Below are 13,625 nucleotides of genomic sequence, written 5' to 3'. Positions count from 1 at the left end.
CTATTGGCCTTTCACTTCCTGCTCTGCCTTCCCCTACAAAAACCTACTTTTCGTCTGTACCTCCATTGCCTTGATCTCTTAGTTCTCTCTTGGATAATGTATCTCCCCTGCACTAGCCACTGTCTTCACTCTTCCCCATTTTGACCCTTTGGTTAACCAGTTCCATTTTATAGTGTCCCCTCTTGAACCCCTAGCCTCTTTATCATATTGTTGACTATGCCCAGCCAGGCTTCAGCCTTTGATCACTCCCACCATTCATTGCCTTCTCTTCTGCTGAACAAAAGTAGAGAAAATCACACGACTGTTCTGACTGGATCCACTACAAATTTATGCTATGCAACCTCAACTGGACCGTCACTGCTCCTAGGCAGTCCTACTGTACTATACCTCCCTTATCAACTCGCTTTCTACTGCAGCTCTTCCAACCTTTTCATCCCTCTTTAAACCTCCCATGGCTCTCCTCCCCACCTCACTCTCTGAGCTGAGAACTTTGCTTCATATTTTGCAGAAAAAATTGAGGCCCTTCACTGAACTTCTCTTCTCCCTTCTTCCTCATCTTCTATGCCTTTCTCTCTCGGTCCTCCTTCATCCCTGTTTCACATGATAAAGTGCCCATACTCCTTACTAAGGCTAACTCCTCTCCTTGCTCATGATCCCATGCCATCTTGTCCCCTCCAACAGACTGTCATCCCCGCTCTCACTTATTTTCAATCTCTCCCTCTAAGTTGGTTTGTTTCCTGCTGCCTACAAACATACCTGTGTCTCCCCTTGCCTGAAAAAAACCTTACTTTAACTTTCTGTCCCTGCTAACTATTACCCTATTTCCCTTTTGTCCTTTGGCTGTCTAGAATAGGTGCCTCCACCTTCTTTCCTCTCTCTGTCTTTTTAACTCCTTAAAATCTGGCTTCTGACTGTATTATTCCACTGACTGTACTTTCCAAAGTTACTAATGAGCTCTTTGTAGCTAAATCGAATGGCCTTTTCTCAGTCCTCACTCTCCTTCACCTCTCTGCAGCCTTTGATATGGGTGATCACTCCCTTCTCCTTGATAATCTCTTCCCTTTGGGTTTTCTAGATAGCACGCTCCTGGTTTTCCTCCTACCTCTCTGACCACTCCTGTCTCTTGGTGGATCCTCCTCCAGAGGTCCCTCAGGATTCATCCTGAGCTCTCTTCTCATCTCCCTCCATACTACCTCACTTGGTGATCTCATCAGTTCTTACAGATTTAATTGCCCATATCTATACTGATAATCCTCAAATCTACCTTCCTATCCCAGTCTTTGAAAGATTTCAAACCGCATGTCCAGTAGACATCTTAAATTCAATATGTCCAAACCAGAGCTCATCTTTCCCCCTAAAACCCCCACTTTCCTACCTTCCTTATTACTGTAGAGGGCAGCACCATCCTCCCAGTTCCTCAGGGCTTGAAACCTAGAAGTTATCCTGGACTCCTCACTATCTCTTACCCCTCATATCTAAGCTGTTGACTAAGGCCTGTTGTTGATTTCACCTTTGCAACATCCTTTGAATAAGCCCCCTTCTCTGCTCTTACATTGCTACTACTCATGCAGGCCCTCCTCATCTCAGACCTCTCCGTTAGTCTAGCTGTGGGTTGGCCTGCCTCAAGTCTCTCCCCATTCCAATCCAGCCTCCATTCAGGCACTAAAGAAATTTTCCTAAAGCACAAGTCCAATCATGTCACTCCCCTCTACTCAGTAAACTCCAGCAGTTTCCTGTTGCCACCAGGAGCAAATACCAAATGCTCTGGCATTCAGAGACACCCCACCACCACCACCTTTCTAGTCTTCCTATACCTTATTCCCCCAACACGTAATCTTTGTTTTGTTTTTTTGTGGGGCAATGAGGATTAAGTGACTTGCCCAGGGTCACACAGCTAATAAGTGTCTGAGGCTGGATTTAAACTCAGGTTCTCCCTAACAGGTAATCCTTGATCCAGGGACACTGGCTTCCTGGCTCTTCCCTAAAGAGAACACTCCATCTCTCAGCAATGAGATAACAAACCTTAAAAAGTGCTATATAAATATTCTGACTCAGACTGCTTAATAAATACTTATTGATTGAGACTAGGGCTGGATTAGCCAACTGGAAAATTGCCAGGAACAGCTAGTTTAGGGTTGACTGTCCTGGCTGAGGTGATTCAAAGTCATGACTGTAGGTGCAAGCATTTTATATAGTGTCTAACAAGATGAATCATCAAAAATGCCCAGTCCTACAACATTCAGCACGCAGCATTAAGGAATGATCCCCTTGGCATTGAGGATTGCGTTGTTGACTAATCTGGGCTAAGTGTTAAGGTGCTACTTGTGCCAGAGGGTTGGTCTCTTATGTTTATTCATTTTCAATGGTGAGGGCACCTGAGTTGTGCAAGCACAGAAAAACAATTAGAGGAATGCAAGGTACAGGAGGGACCGTCAGGATGCAAGAACAACTTTGAACCACGAAGGGGACAATCTATCAGGAGTTGAACTCAACAGTTACTAGGTGCTTAACTCGTGAAAGGCACTAGGGATACAAAAGCAAGAACAATCCCTGAGCAAGGTGGAGACAGTTATACACAGATGAGTAAACACAGCATCCTCTGAGAAGAAGATTGGGAAATGTGGCTCAACTGAGCCTTGAAAGAAGCCAAGGCTTCTGAGATGTGGAGGGGAGGGAGGAAGGCATTTGGGTATGAAGGCACAGAATGTGAAGTTTGGAGAATGGCAGGAGGCCAGTGTGGCTAAAACACAGAGAACATGACAAGAAATGATGTGAAATGAGAACTTCTTGAGAAGTAGGTTAGAGCCAGATTTTGGAGGGCTTAAAAGTTAAACTCTAGAGTTTGTTTTGTCCAAGAAGCTATAGGGATCCACTGAGTATTTCTGAACAAGGGACTGACTTGGTTAGGTTTGTGCTTTAGGAAGCAGCTATGGGGGTGATTATTATTAATGATGATGATAGCATTTATATAGTACTTTAAAGTTTACAAAATATTTTACAGATTGAGGCAATAGAAGTTAGTGCTACACAGCTAGTGAGTGTCTAAGGCTAGATTTGAACTCAGATTTTTCTCAATTCCAAGTCCAACAGTGTATGCACTGCACCACCTAGCTGCCTCAATATAGTAAAAGTGCCACACACACCCCTCCCCCCAGTACTTGAGGTGCACCCACTGTGGAGAATTTGTGGAGAGACTGGAACAAAAGTTGTACTGACTAAGAAGGGATGAGATTGTTACATTCTGTACTAATGGAAGGTACCTCCATGGATGAAATCATGTGTTCATCATATTATCAAGCATTTAATATATCCCTGAGGTAGGCTGTGGAAAATGCTCCCCCCCCCAAAAAAAAAAAAAACAAACAACAACACAAACAAAAAAAACCCCGACAAATTTTAAAAATATTCATTCTTGGGGCAGCTTGGTGGCACAGTGGATAAAGCACCAGCCCTGGATTCAGGAGGACCCTGAGTTCAAATTCAGCTCAGGACACTTAACTCTAGCTGAGTGACCCTGGGCAAGTCACATAATTCTCATTGCCCTGCGGGCCCCCCCCAAAAAAAAAAGCATTTTTTCCCTTAGTTCCTGTTGGCAAAAACGGTTTATTGTTTAGTCATGTCCAACTCTTCAAAACCCCTTTTGGAGTTTTCTTGTCAAAGATACTGGAATGCTTTGCTATTTCCCTTCTCCAGCTCATTTTACAGTTGAAGAAACTGAAGCAAATAGCTTTAAGTGACTTGCCCAGGGTCACAGCTCCTAAGTGTCTGAGGCCAGATTTGAACTCAGAGAGCTGAGTCTTCCTGACTCCAGGCGTGGTACTCTGTCCACTGCACCAAGCTGCAGGCAAAAGGGTTAGGTTTATACAGACAGGGATAGGGATTAGACCTGTGAATTCATTAGTATAGAGAAATGCTGGGTAAAGAAACTCCCTTTACCAGTTCAAGGCAACACTCCACAACTTTGATTACTGAGAGGTGACTACAGAGAGGATAAGTAACATGCCAGGATCAGAAGGCCAATATCTCAGAGGTAGGCTTTGACCCAGGCCTTCTTGACTTAGAGGTTAATTCTCTCCTTATGTTGTCTTTTAAAACAATTACACAAGTTAATTGTGAAAATTATCAATAAAGGTATTAACTGGATTCAGTCATAGTTACTTGGTTATTATACTATTCTCTTCCTATATGATATCACATGTCCTTTTTTCCTATTTTGATATGATCAGTATTTTTGACATTATATTTTAAGATCTTGGAGAGCTTGGAACCATGTGCTTTTAGACTTCAACCACTGAGGTTCTATATAATGTTTGCCACATGAGAATTATAGAGTTAGAATAAACTTTGAGAGGTCATTTAAGATGCTTATCTTCTGCCTTGAATCATTCTGATTTCAAAAGCTTAAGACATTTGGATATAGTGACGTATAAAAATCTTGTCGATGCCCTTTTACTAGATAACTGTTTATTTAGATGCACTGTCTAGATTGATAGAACAGGTATTGTACAGTACTTTGACATTTTAAGCATAGTGTCTGTTGGGAAAGTAAATTTTTTTACCATGTTGGTCCAATATGTGCATAAAATTCCTCCTAAAAACTGGCCTTTATAAAAAGTTTTAAATACCATCTCCGTTTAGCATTGCCCCCTTTTAGATTGGTACATCAGGAGCCCATGAGATAAAAATGTCAAGTGTTTTGCACGAACCTGTATAAATGTGAACTATAGTTATTTGTTTTATTTTGTTATTGTTGTTTTATTTTATTTTGCAGGGCAATGAGGATTAAGTGACTTGCCAGGGTCACACAGCTAGTAAGTGTCAAGTGTCTGAGGTGGATTTCAACTCAGGTACTCCTGAATCAGGGCTGATGCTTATCCACTGCACCACCTAGCTGCCCCCAAACCTATGTTATTATTGGTTATAGCTGTTGATGCAGAATAATTTGCACTGGATGACCTATGTGACATGGAAATATAAAATGGAAACCTTCAATTCAATCTAGATTCTGGTTCTTAATTTGGTTGTGTCTACAATAGAAACTAATTCAATTTTAAAATCTTTGGATAAAGCACCTGCCCTGGATTCAGGAGGACCTGAGTTCAAATCTTGCCTCAGACACTTGACACTGCTAGCTGTGTGTGACCTTGGGCAAGTCACTTAACCCTCATTGCCCAGAAAAAAAAATTCTTAAGAAATCTTTTTTAAATGGAAAATATTGAATCCTTATTGAAATAGACATGAGATATAGTAGTAGTTTGTATATTATATTGTGATGGTTAAAATATCACTATAAATGGGAGGCAGGTCATTATCCATCAAACCAAACCTAATTGGTTAGCATTATTCCAATCTAATTGGTTGACCTGATGTGAAGGTGGGATATGAAGTCCAAGGATGACATCAGAGAAAAGAATGCCTGCCCTGGCCCCCCCCACCCAGGCTGGTCAGAGCAAAGTAGTTTCACCTAGGTGTGGTTTTAATCTCATCAGTGAAGTCTATCTAGACAAAAGATGTGTCTCCACCCAATCTTATCAGTAAGTTTGTCTAGACAAAAGGATATGTCTCCACCCAAAGCTCCTTTTGTGAGCTTGGGGTTGGGTTGGGTATGACCTAGATAAGATGATTGAATCTTTCTACAAAAATGGCCTTTTGAGTGTAGCGGGGAAGGAGGAGAACTGGGATCTCTTGGGTCCCCCAATATATTGATTATTAAATAATTATCTCACAATATTATAAAACATTTAGTCATTTTTAAATAAATATACATTTTTCTGAGATGAATTAGCTGAGATTATCAGATATTAATTCACTTACTTTATTAAACTTTGAAACATTATAAACTAAAAAGAAGGGGGGGAAGAATAAAATATATAAACTAGAACAATTGTTTTTTGTTTCTCACAGGTTTGTAGACAAGAAGGAGAGGTTAAGCCATCTTAAAAGCAAACAGGATGAATTCCGAAAAGAGTAAGTGCCTTATTTTGCACAAAGTACTCATTTGCCATTTGGCCCAATACTTGTTTTTTGTCTCTATATGTTACATGATATTCAGACACACCTTTTGATGTGGTGGTGATAGTTGTCCAGAGGAAATATATATGGAGACCTTTTCTCCATATATGTAGAAAATAGAAATCTTGAGATCATATCTATGGTAGTGTGCTGGTAGAAAGAATGGCATATGTGTAGCAAGGGGGCTCAGAATGATTTGGAGGTGATTAAGCAAAAGCAAGTGGTAGTTGCATTATTCAAATCTAATTGATTAACCATCACAACCTATGTTTCCAATCTTATCTCACACTAATTCTCCACATGAATCCTAGTGTTAAGTAAACTAATCTACTAAGAGTTCATAACCTTGGGTCCTGGTCTTGTTTTATTAGTAGTACTTTTTATAACTATAAATCAAGATAAATGATTTCCATTATACTTTTATGCATTATATTTTATGGGGCTACTAGGTGGCACCTGGCCCGGAGTCAGGTAGACCAAGATACTTAACTAGCTGTGACCTTGGGCAAGTCACTTAAACCCTATATGCTCAATTGCTTCATCTGTAAATGAGCTGGAGAAGAAATGGCATACATTCCAGTATCTTTGCCAAGAAAACTCCAAATAAAATTCACAAAGAATGGAACATGACTGAAACAACTGAATAACAAAATTTTATTTTACGCATTTTAAAAACATTGTTCTGAGCAGAGATGCGATTTAGGCTTCACCAGTTTCCATGACCAAAGAAACCTCAAGAACCCCCCGAGTCTTCAAATGCCTTTTTGGTTTGTTCATCTTTGTGCCTTTGATTATATTTTCCCTCATGCTTGGAGAATCTTCTTTATCCAGCTGCCAACTGCCAAATCCTTTCTATCCTTCAAGGAACAAGTTGAGTGTTGTCTTTGTTCTGGAACATTCCCAGACAGGTCTAGTCCAGTGATTGCCCAATTTTCTTCATTCAGAAAACTATACCGCTCTCTTCAGGAGTTGTAGATTATTATGATCTCAGCATGTCCTTTTCACTAGATATAGCTTGGAATGACTTTTTGGCTCCAAAAATATAAATCCACCTTCAAATGTCAGCAATTTTCCCCTTTTCCACATATTCCCTGAGATTATGTTTGCTGAAGGCTTTCTCAAGAGAACTGCAAAAAAGAAATGTTTTGGGTAATGCACAAGGATCATGATCTGTTATACTACTTGTAATCATATCCCTGAGAACCTGCACAGTGCCTTATATACAGAAACTGCCTCATCAAATTAATGGGAAGAATGATACATATTAGGTCAAAGAGTACTAGTACAGAAGGTTTTTAACAGGAGAAAGTTGGGGAAAGAGGGATAAGATAGGAGCTGAGGATTGCAAAGGATCTGTAGAGTGCAGTGAGCTGGGGAGGAAGGTCTTATATACATAAAATCTCTAACGTTCTAGGCTCGATTGGGGGGAGGGCAGGGCCTAACATTAGCTTTTGTTTCAAAAAATCTGCTTCTTGCTGGTGAAATATTATTTCAGTGTTGGCTAATATTTGTTTTTCTCCTTTATAGTGTGCTTAAGGCCATTATGGAAGGAAAGTGGATAACAGATCAGTGGTAGTTATGGAAATTTTTAATAGTTTTTAACTGATTCATTTTCATGATTCTTTAAGATTTAATTTTTTTTAAATCAGTTAGAGCTGGAGGTATTAGTATTACATTCCTGGACCTTTTTGCCATAACTCTATTATAACCAATAAATTGTTTTTTAAGAATAATAAATCACATTATGCAAAAAATTAACATTTTTACTATTATCATTGTTACCAAGAAATTATTTTTTCAAAGTGTTAAAATCCTTGTTTTGATGATAGTTTTTGGTACAGGACTGTCTTTTAAGAATATTTTAATGAATCTCTAATTGTCCATGGCTAGAAGAATGTGAGCTTTTTTGATTTAGAGGGTGACAGCTCAGCTGCAGTATGAGGTGTCTGATAGAGAGTTGGGAGAGTTTAACACTTACCAGAAACACTCCAAACCAACTGAGACTTGTTCCCATTTTGGGGAGCTACTTTATTTCATTTTGGGAAAGTTATATTAATCTTGTTGTTTAAGAAGAAGTATTTCCAAATTAAAGAGATTTTTGGTCATATGACATTTATTCATCATAACAATGTTGAACTTTTCAAAAATTTGTCGTGTGTTATTTATATTCAGAGATGGAAAATAATGTCCTGTAAGTTGAGAATTGAGCAGCTGAAACAAACAATATATAAAGGAAATGAAAGAAATGACAAGAAGTAAGGATTTTGATCCTTATAATTACATCAAAATTGACTTGACATTGAGAGTGGTATATTCTCCTTCCTTCTTTGGTAAAATGTTCCTGCTTTATTTGGATATTTTGATTGAGGTGATTGTAATGACAGTGAGTTGGATTTGATTTTCTTGCCTTCTCAATGGGTAGATCGGGGGAGGAGGGACGGTGAGAATTTGGAACTGAAATTAAAATAACATGGAATTTTTAAGCATTGCTGTAGGAGTTCACAGAAAACCGATTTGAAATGAAAGGAACCCCAAAAGGCCATCTGGTCTAATCTGTACATGAATAGAAATCACCTCTGCAACATCCAGATACATTGTCATACAGCCTTTACTGAAGACTGTTATTGAACAAGGCCCACTGCCCCTACTTTCTGAAGTAGGCCCTAGTCGTTAGTCCCTTAACTTTGGGTAGTTTCTTTGTTAAAAAGTTTTTTCCTTACATTGAGACTAAAATTCTTCTAAATCCTCTAAATTCTTTCTTTGTTTTTAGTCATGCTTTTCTGGTGCCAAACAGAACAAATTCTACACCCCCCCCCCCATCCCCCCATCCATTCAGATCCTAGAGAATAACTTATTATATCCATGTCCACGTCTTCTCTTCTCTAGGCCCTCATATCCCTAGTTCCCTCATCAATTCTCATGGCACGGTCCTAAGGCCTCTCACCATCCTGGTTTTATACCCTCCTCTGAATGCTCTTACACTTAAGTGACTTGCCCAGGATCACACAGCTAGTAAGTGTTAAGTGTCTGAGGCCAGATTTGAACTCAGGTACTCCTGACTCCAGGGCTGGTGCTCTATCCACTGCGTCACCTAACTGCCCCATCAATATCCTTCTTAAAGAGCATGCATACATTATTCTAGGCCAAGAGTTCTCTAAACTGAGATCCAAGAACTTTTTTTTTTATATAACTGATCCACAAATCTCCATTTCCCATCTCCATACCTTTGCTTGGACTGTTGCTGTTTAATTCCTCCATTGATCCTCATTCAGATGTTTCTTACAATATTTTCCTTCTGGTTCCTAAACCTCCTTACATGAGAATACCTTTTGAATATACAATGCTGTTCCCTACTCTATCCCCATCCCCAACCCCTTTTATCTATTCTTTTTCTCTTAAGAAATAACCTAAGGGGCAGCTAGGTGGTGCAGTAGATAAAAGCACCAGTCCTGGATTCAGGAGGATCTGAGTTCAAATTCGGCCTCAGACACTTCACACCAGCTGTGTGACCCTGGGCAAGTCACTTAACCCTCACTGCCCTGCAGAAAAACAGAAAATAAATAACCTAAAACCATATTCCAGTCATAGGGACCCAGTGCTAACTGATACCTCTGAGGTCAAATTTATCTTGATAAGATTTCTTGTTAACACTGTTATATTTATTATCATTATATTATTTATTATGCATGTAATGGAATACTATTGTGCTATAAGAAATGATGAGAAGGTGGATATCAGAAAAACCTGGAAAGACTTACATGAACCTGATGCTGAGTGAAGTGAGAACAACATTGCACACAGTAACAGCAACATTGTGTGATGATCAGCTGTGATAGACTTAGCTCTTCTCAGCAATACTATGATCCAAGACAATGCCAAAAGATTCATGATGGAAAATGCTCTCCACATCCAGAAAGGGGGAAAAAAAGAACCAAACTATGGAGTTTGAATGCAGATGGAGGCATACTACTTTCACTTTTTGTTTTGTTTTTTGGGTTTTTTCTTTCATGTGGTTTTTCCCCTTTGTTCTGATTTTTCTTTCAGAACATGGCTAATGTAGAAACATAATTGTACTGTATTGCCTTAAAAACAAAAATAAACCACTTTATTACCCACATTTTGTTCATTTGTGTACAGACATCTGAAGCCATAGACTTTTTTAGTGGGCTTTCACCTTGTACTTTGTTTTATGTGAATTTCTGAGCCTCCCTATTGCTAGTTTTCTTCCTTTGTTATAGCTGCTATTCTCTGTGATATCCAACTTAACAGATATCTGTAGGTAGTCATTTTATTCCCTCCATATTTTCATATTTTAAAACCTTGATTTAGTTCCCAAGCCTCAGGACAAATAGGGCATCCCAAAAGGCTTAGTACAATTTTAAGTTATAATAACTTAAAAGCATAAAAGCTTATTTAAATTTCTTTTACACTTACTCAGTTTTGTTAATTTTGAATGATAAATTTTTAAATCTTAACAAGATAGGGCACTCTCTCATTATGCAAACAGTTTCTGGATAACAAGTTGTCAGACCAGTGGACTTGTAGAGGCCTGATTTACTCTCTTAGACCTTTTTTTTTGGAATCATGTAAAATGGTTGTGCATTTTTTTTTGTAAAGATTTGGATTACTATGCAAAGTTTTAAAATGAACTAGAGTGAACTCAGGTCCCCCTGAATCTAGGGCCAGTGCTTTACCCACTGCACCACCTAGCTGCCCCTCCCGAGCCCTCTTAATTCTAGCACCTTCCCATTTTTGTACATATTTCTTTACATTTTGTCTCCTCCATTAGAGTATGAGCTCTGAGGGCAGGGACTTTTGCCTTTCTTGGTATCCCTGGGGCCTTAGTATGGTGCCTGGCACATAGAGGCACTTACTAAGTACTTTCTGACTGGACTACTCCCTTCTGCATGCTGCCTTTCCTTAGTATTTCACCACACTGGAGTGTCTTCCCTCTCTTCACTTGCTAACGCCCCAACTCAGATTACCGCCTCCTTTTAGGAAGTCTTCCTTTTAATTCCATGGTCGTAATTATTATCTCGGACCTCAGCTACACTGACAGTTCTCTAATGCTTTTATCATGTGTGTTAAGGTTAAATTTGAGACTTTTCCTCCTCACAAAAACGGGAGAGAATCTTTTTTCTTCTAAGTTTTGCCAGGTTGAAGTCAAGCTTATGCACATCTAAGTTTGATCATCTATCCTGCTTCCCCTTTTCTAATATTGGGACTGCCTTTGCTTTTGTTGTGTCAGGTAGCACCTCTCCTGTTCCCCATGAAAATGTATGATGAACTGACTGTGAGTCACTTCTGCAGTTTGCTGCTGCTCCAGTGTCCTGAGATGTAGTTCATCTGTGATCTGGTGACTTGAATGTATTGGTTGTGTGTAGCATCTCCTCATTTATCATGGCTTTCCATTCCTTTTGAACTATATAGTTGTATCTTTTCCTGTCTAAAGGTCATTCTCCTTGGTAGAAAAAAAAGCAAAATAAAAGTTGAGTAGTTCTGTCCTTTTTCTGTCATCAGGTATCAAAATACACCAGATGGCAGCATTTTCCATTGTTTGACCTTACTTAACTCTTGTCCCCAAATGTTTTTTTCCCCCATTTTTTAAATTCTTAACTTAATAACACTAAAATAAATGGTCATTTTCTCATACATAGTAGAACAGAAAAGGTTTTTAACATTTTATTTTAATTTTTTTTTAAAGTAATTTTAATTTTTAAATAAACATTACTGATTGTTTTAACATCACCAACATTTTCCCCATTTCAAGTAACAATTTTTTTTTAGGAAAAATCAGATAAATCACCAAAACTGATCAGTACTTTGAAAAAAATGCACTATACCACATTCACCGACTTCCCCATTTGATGATAATAATAGTTAACATTTCTATATAGCACTCACAATGTACTAGGCACTGTGCTAAGCACTTTGCAATTATCTCATCTGATCCTCACAAAAATTCTGAGAGGTACATGCTAATGTTTCTTTTCTTTTCTTTCTCTCTCTCTCTCTCTCTCTCTCTCTCTCTCTCTCTCTCTCTCTCTCTTTTTGTGAGGCAGTTGGGATTAAGTGACTTGCCCAGGGTCACACAGCTAGTAAGTGTCAAGTGTCTGAGGCTAGATTTGAACTCAGGTCCTCCTGACTCCAGGGCCAGTGCTCTATCTACTGTGCCACCCTAGCCACCCCCAGTTCATGATAACATTGTCCTCGTTTTACAAATGAGGAAACCAAGGCCAATGAGTTCAGTCACTTGCAGAGGGTTACATATGTAGTAAGTATCTAAATTAGATTTAAACTCAGGTCTTCCTGACTCTAGGCCTGGAGCTATATCCACTGCCCCACCTAGCCTCTGTCAAGGATTGGGATAGGTCTGTCTTCTTTTGATCCATGCTTGTTCCTTTGCAACATTAGCTTTGCATTGTGTTTGGTGCACATGGGAACCTCCTTTTCAGTGACCTCCTTGGGATATAAGCCCAGTAGAGGCATAATGATTAACATTTTAGTCAATTTCTTTGCGCAATTCAAAATTGCTTTCCCAAATGATTGTAGTGATTCATGGCTCCACTAACAGCGCATCTATGTTTCTGTCTTCTCACAGCCCCATAATACTGGACTATTCCCATCTTTTATCATCTTTGCCAAATCCAGGAGAGTGAGTGAATCCTCAGGGTTGTTTTGATTTGCATTTCTCTTATTAGCAATTTGAAGCATCCTATCATATAGTTCTTAATAGTTTGCAGTTCTCTAATGAATTGACTTTTTTTAATATCCTTTGACCACTTACCTATGAGATACAGCTTTTTGGTCTTGTATTTTTCTCTTAATTTTCTTTTTATGTAAATTTCAACCTGCAGCTTTTTTATAGTCTTTCCTTTTCTTTGGCCTTCCTTCTATTCTCCCTTCTTTATTTTTAAAAAAGAAAAATTCAATGGATCCTCTTTTCTTCCTCCCTTCTTTCTGTCTCTGTCTCCCTCATCCTCCTACCCTTTGTGGGGTGGGGACAAAGCCCTTGTAACAGATATACAGTCAAGACTCATGTATACAAATTATTACACAAACTCTCTTTGTAATAGCAATCACTAGAAACTAAAAGGGTACCATTTTATTGGGAAATGGCTAAACAAATTAGGACATTTGGATGTAATATAAAATTATTACCAGAGATTGGCAAAATGAATAGTTTCAGAGATACCTGGGAAGACCTGCATGAACTGATGCAGAAGGAGAACAGGTTTTTTTTAATATAAAGACTACATAGGGCAGCTAGGTGGCGCAATGTATAGAGCACCAGCCCTGGAGTCAGGAGTACTGAGTTCAAATCCGGCCTCAGAACCTTAATACTTACAAGCTGTGTGACCCTGGGCAAATCACTTAACCCCAATTGCCTCACTTAAAAAAAAAAAAAGACTACATTATAAAGAAAAACAACTGTGAAAAACTTGAAAACTCTTAGTGTGATGACCCGCTATAATTTCAGAGGTCTGGAGTGTGCCTCTCTAATATGCAAAATAAGATATATATTTGGACAAAGCTAAAGTAGTCATTTTTTTTTGCCTGATTGTGTATATTTGTTACAAAAGCTTTGTTTTTCTTTCCCTTCTCCCAACCCC

General features: G+C 38.9%; 1 protein-coding gene across 1 annotated transcript in view; it reads left to right on the top strand.

Moving 5' to 3' along the window:
* ATG14 (autophagy related 14) overlaps positions 1–13,625 on the top strand; it is a 63,206-nt gene that overhangs the window by 30,027 nt on the left and 19,554 nt on the right. Inside the window, 4 exon segments of the mRNA XM_043989447.1 lie at positions 5,905–5,967; positions 7,540–7,581; positions 8,015–8,018; positions 8,185–8,267. Coding sequence (XP_043845382.1) covers positions 5,905–5,967; positions 7,540–7,581; positions 8,015–8,018; positions 8,185–8,267 — 192 coding nt within the window.

The sequence above is a fragment of the Dromiciops gliroides genome, chromosome 2 (genome assembly GCF_019393635.1).
Source record: "Dromiciops gliroides isolate mDroGli1 chromosome 2, mDroGli1.pri, whole genome shotgun sequence".
Taxonomy (NCBI): Eukaryota; Metazoa; Chordata; class Mammalia; order Microbiotheria; family Microbiotheriidae; genus Dromiciops; species Dromiciops gliroides.
The sequence above is the reverse complement of the archived record's forward strand: the minus strand, read 5'-3'. Positions and strand labels throughout refer to the sequence as shown.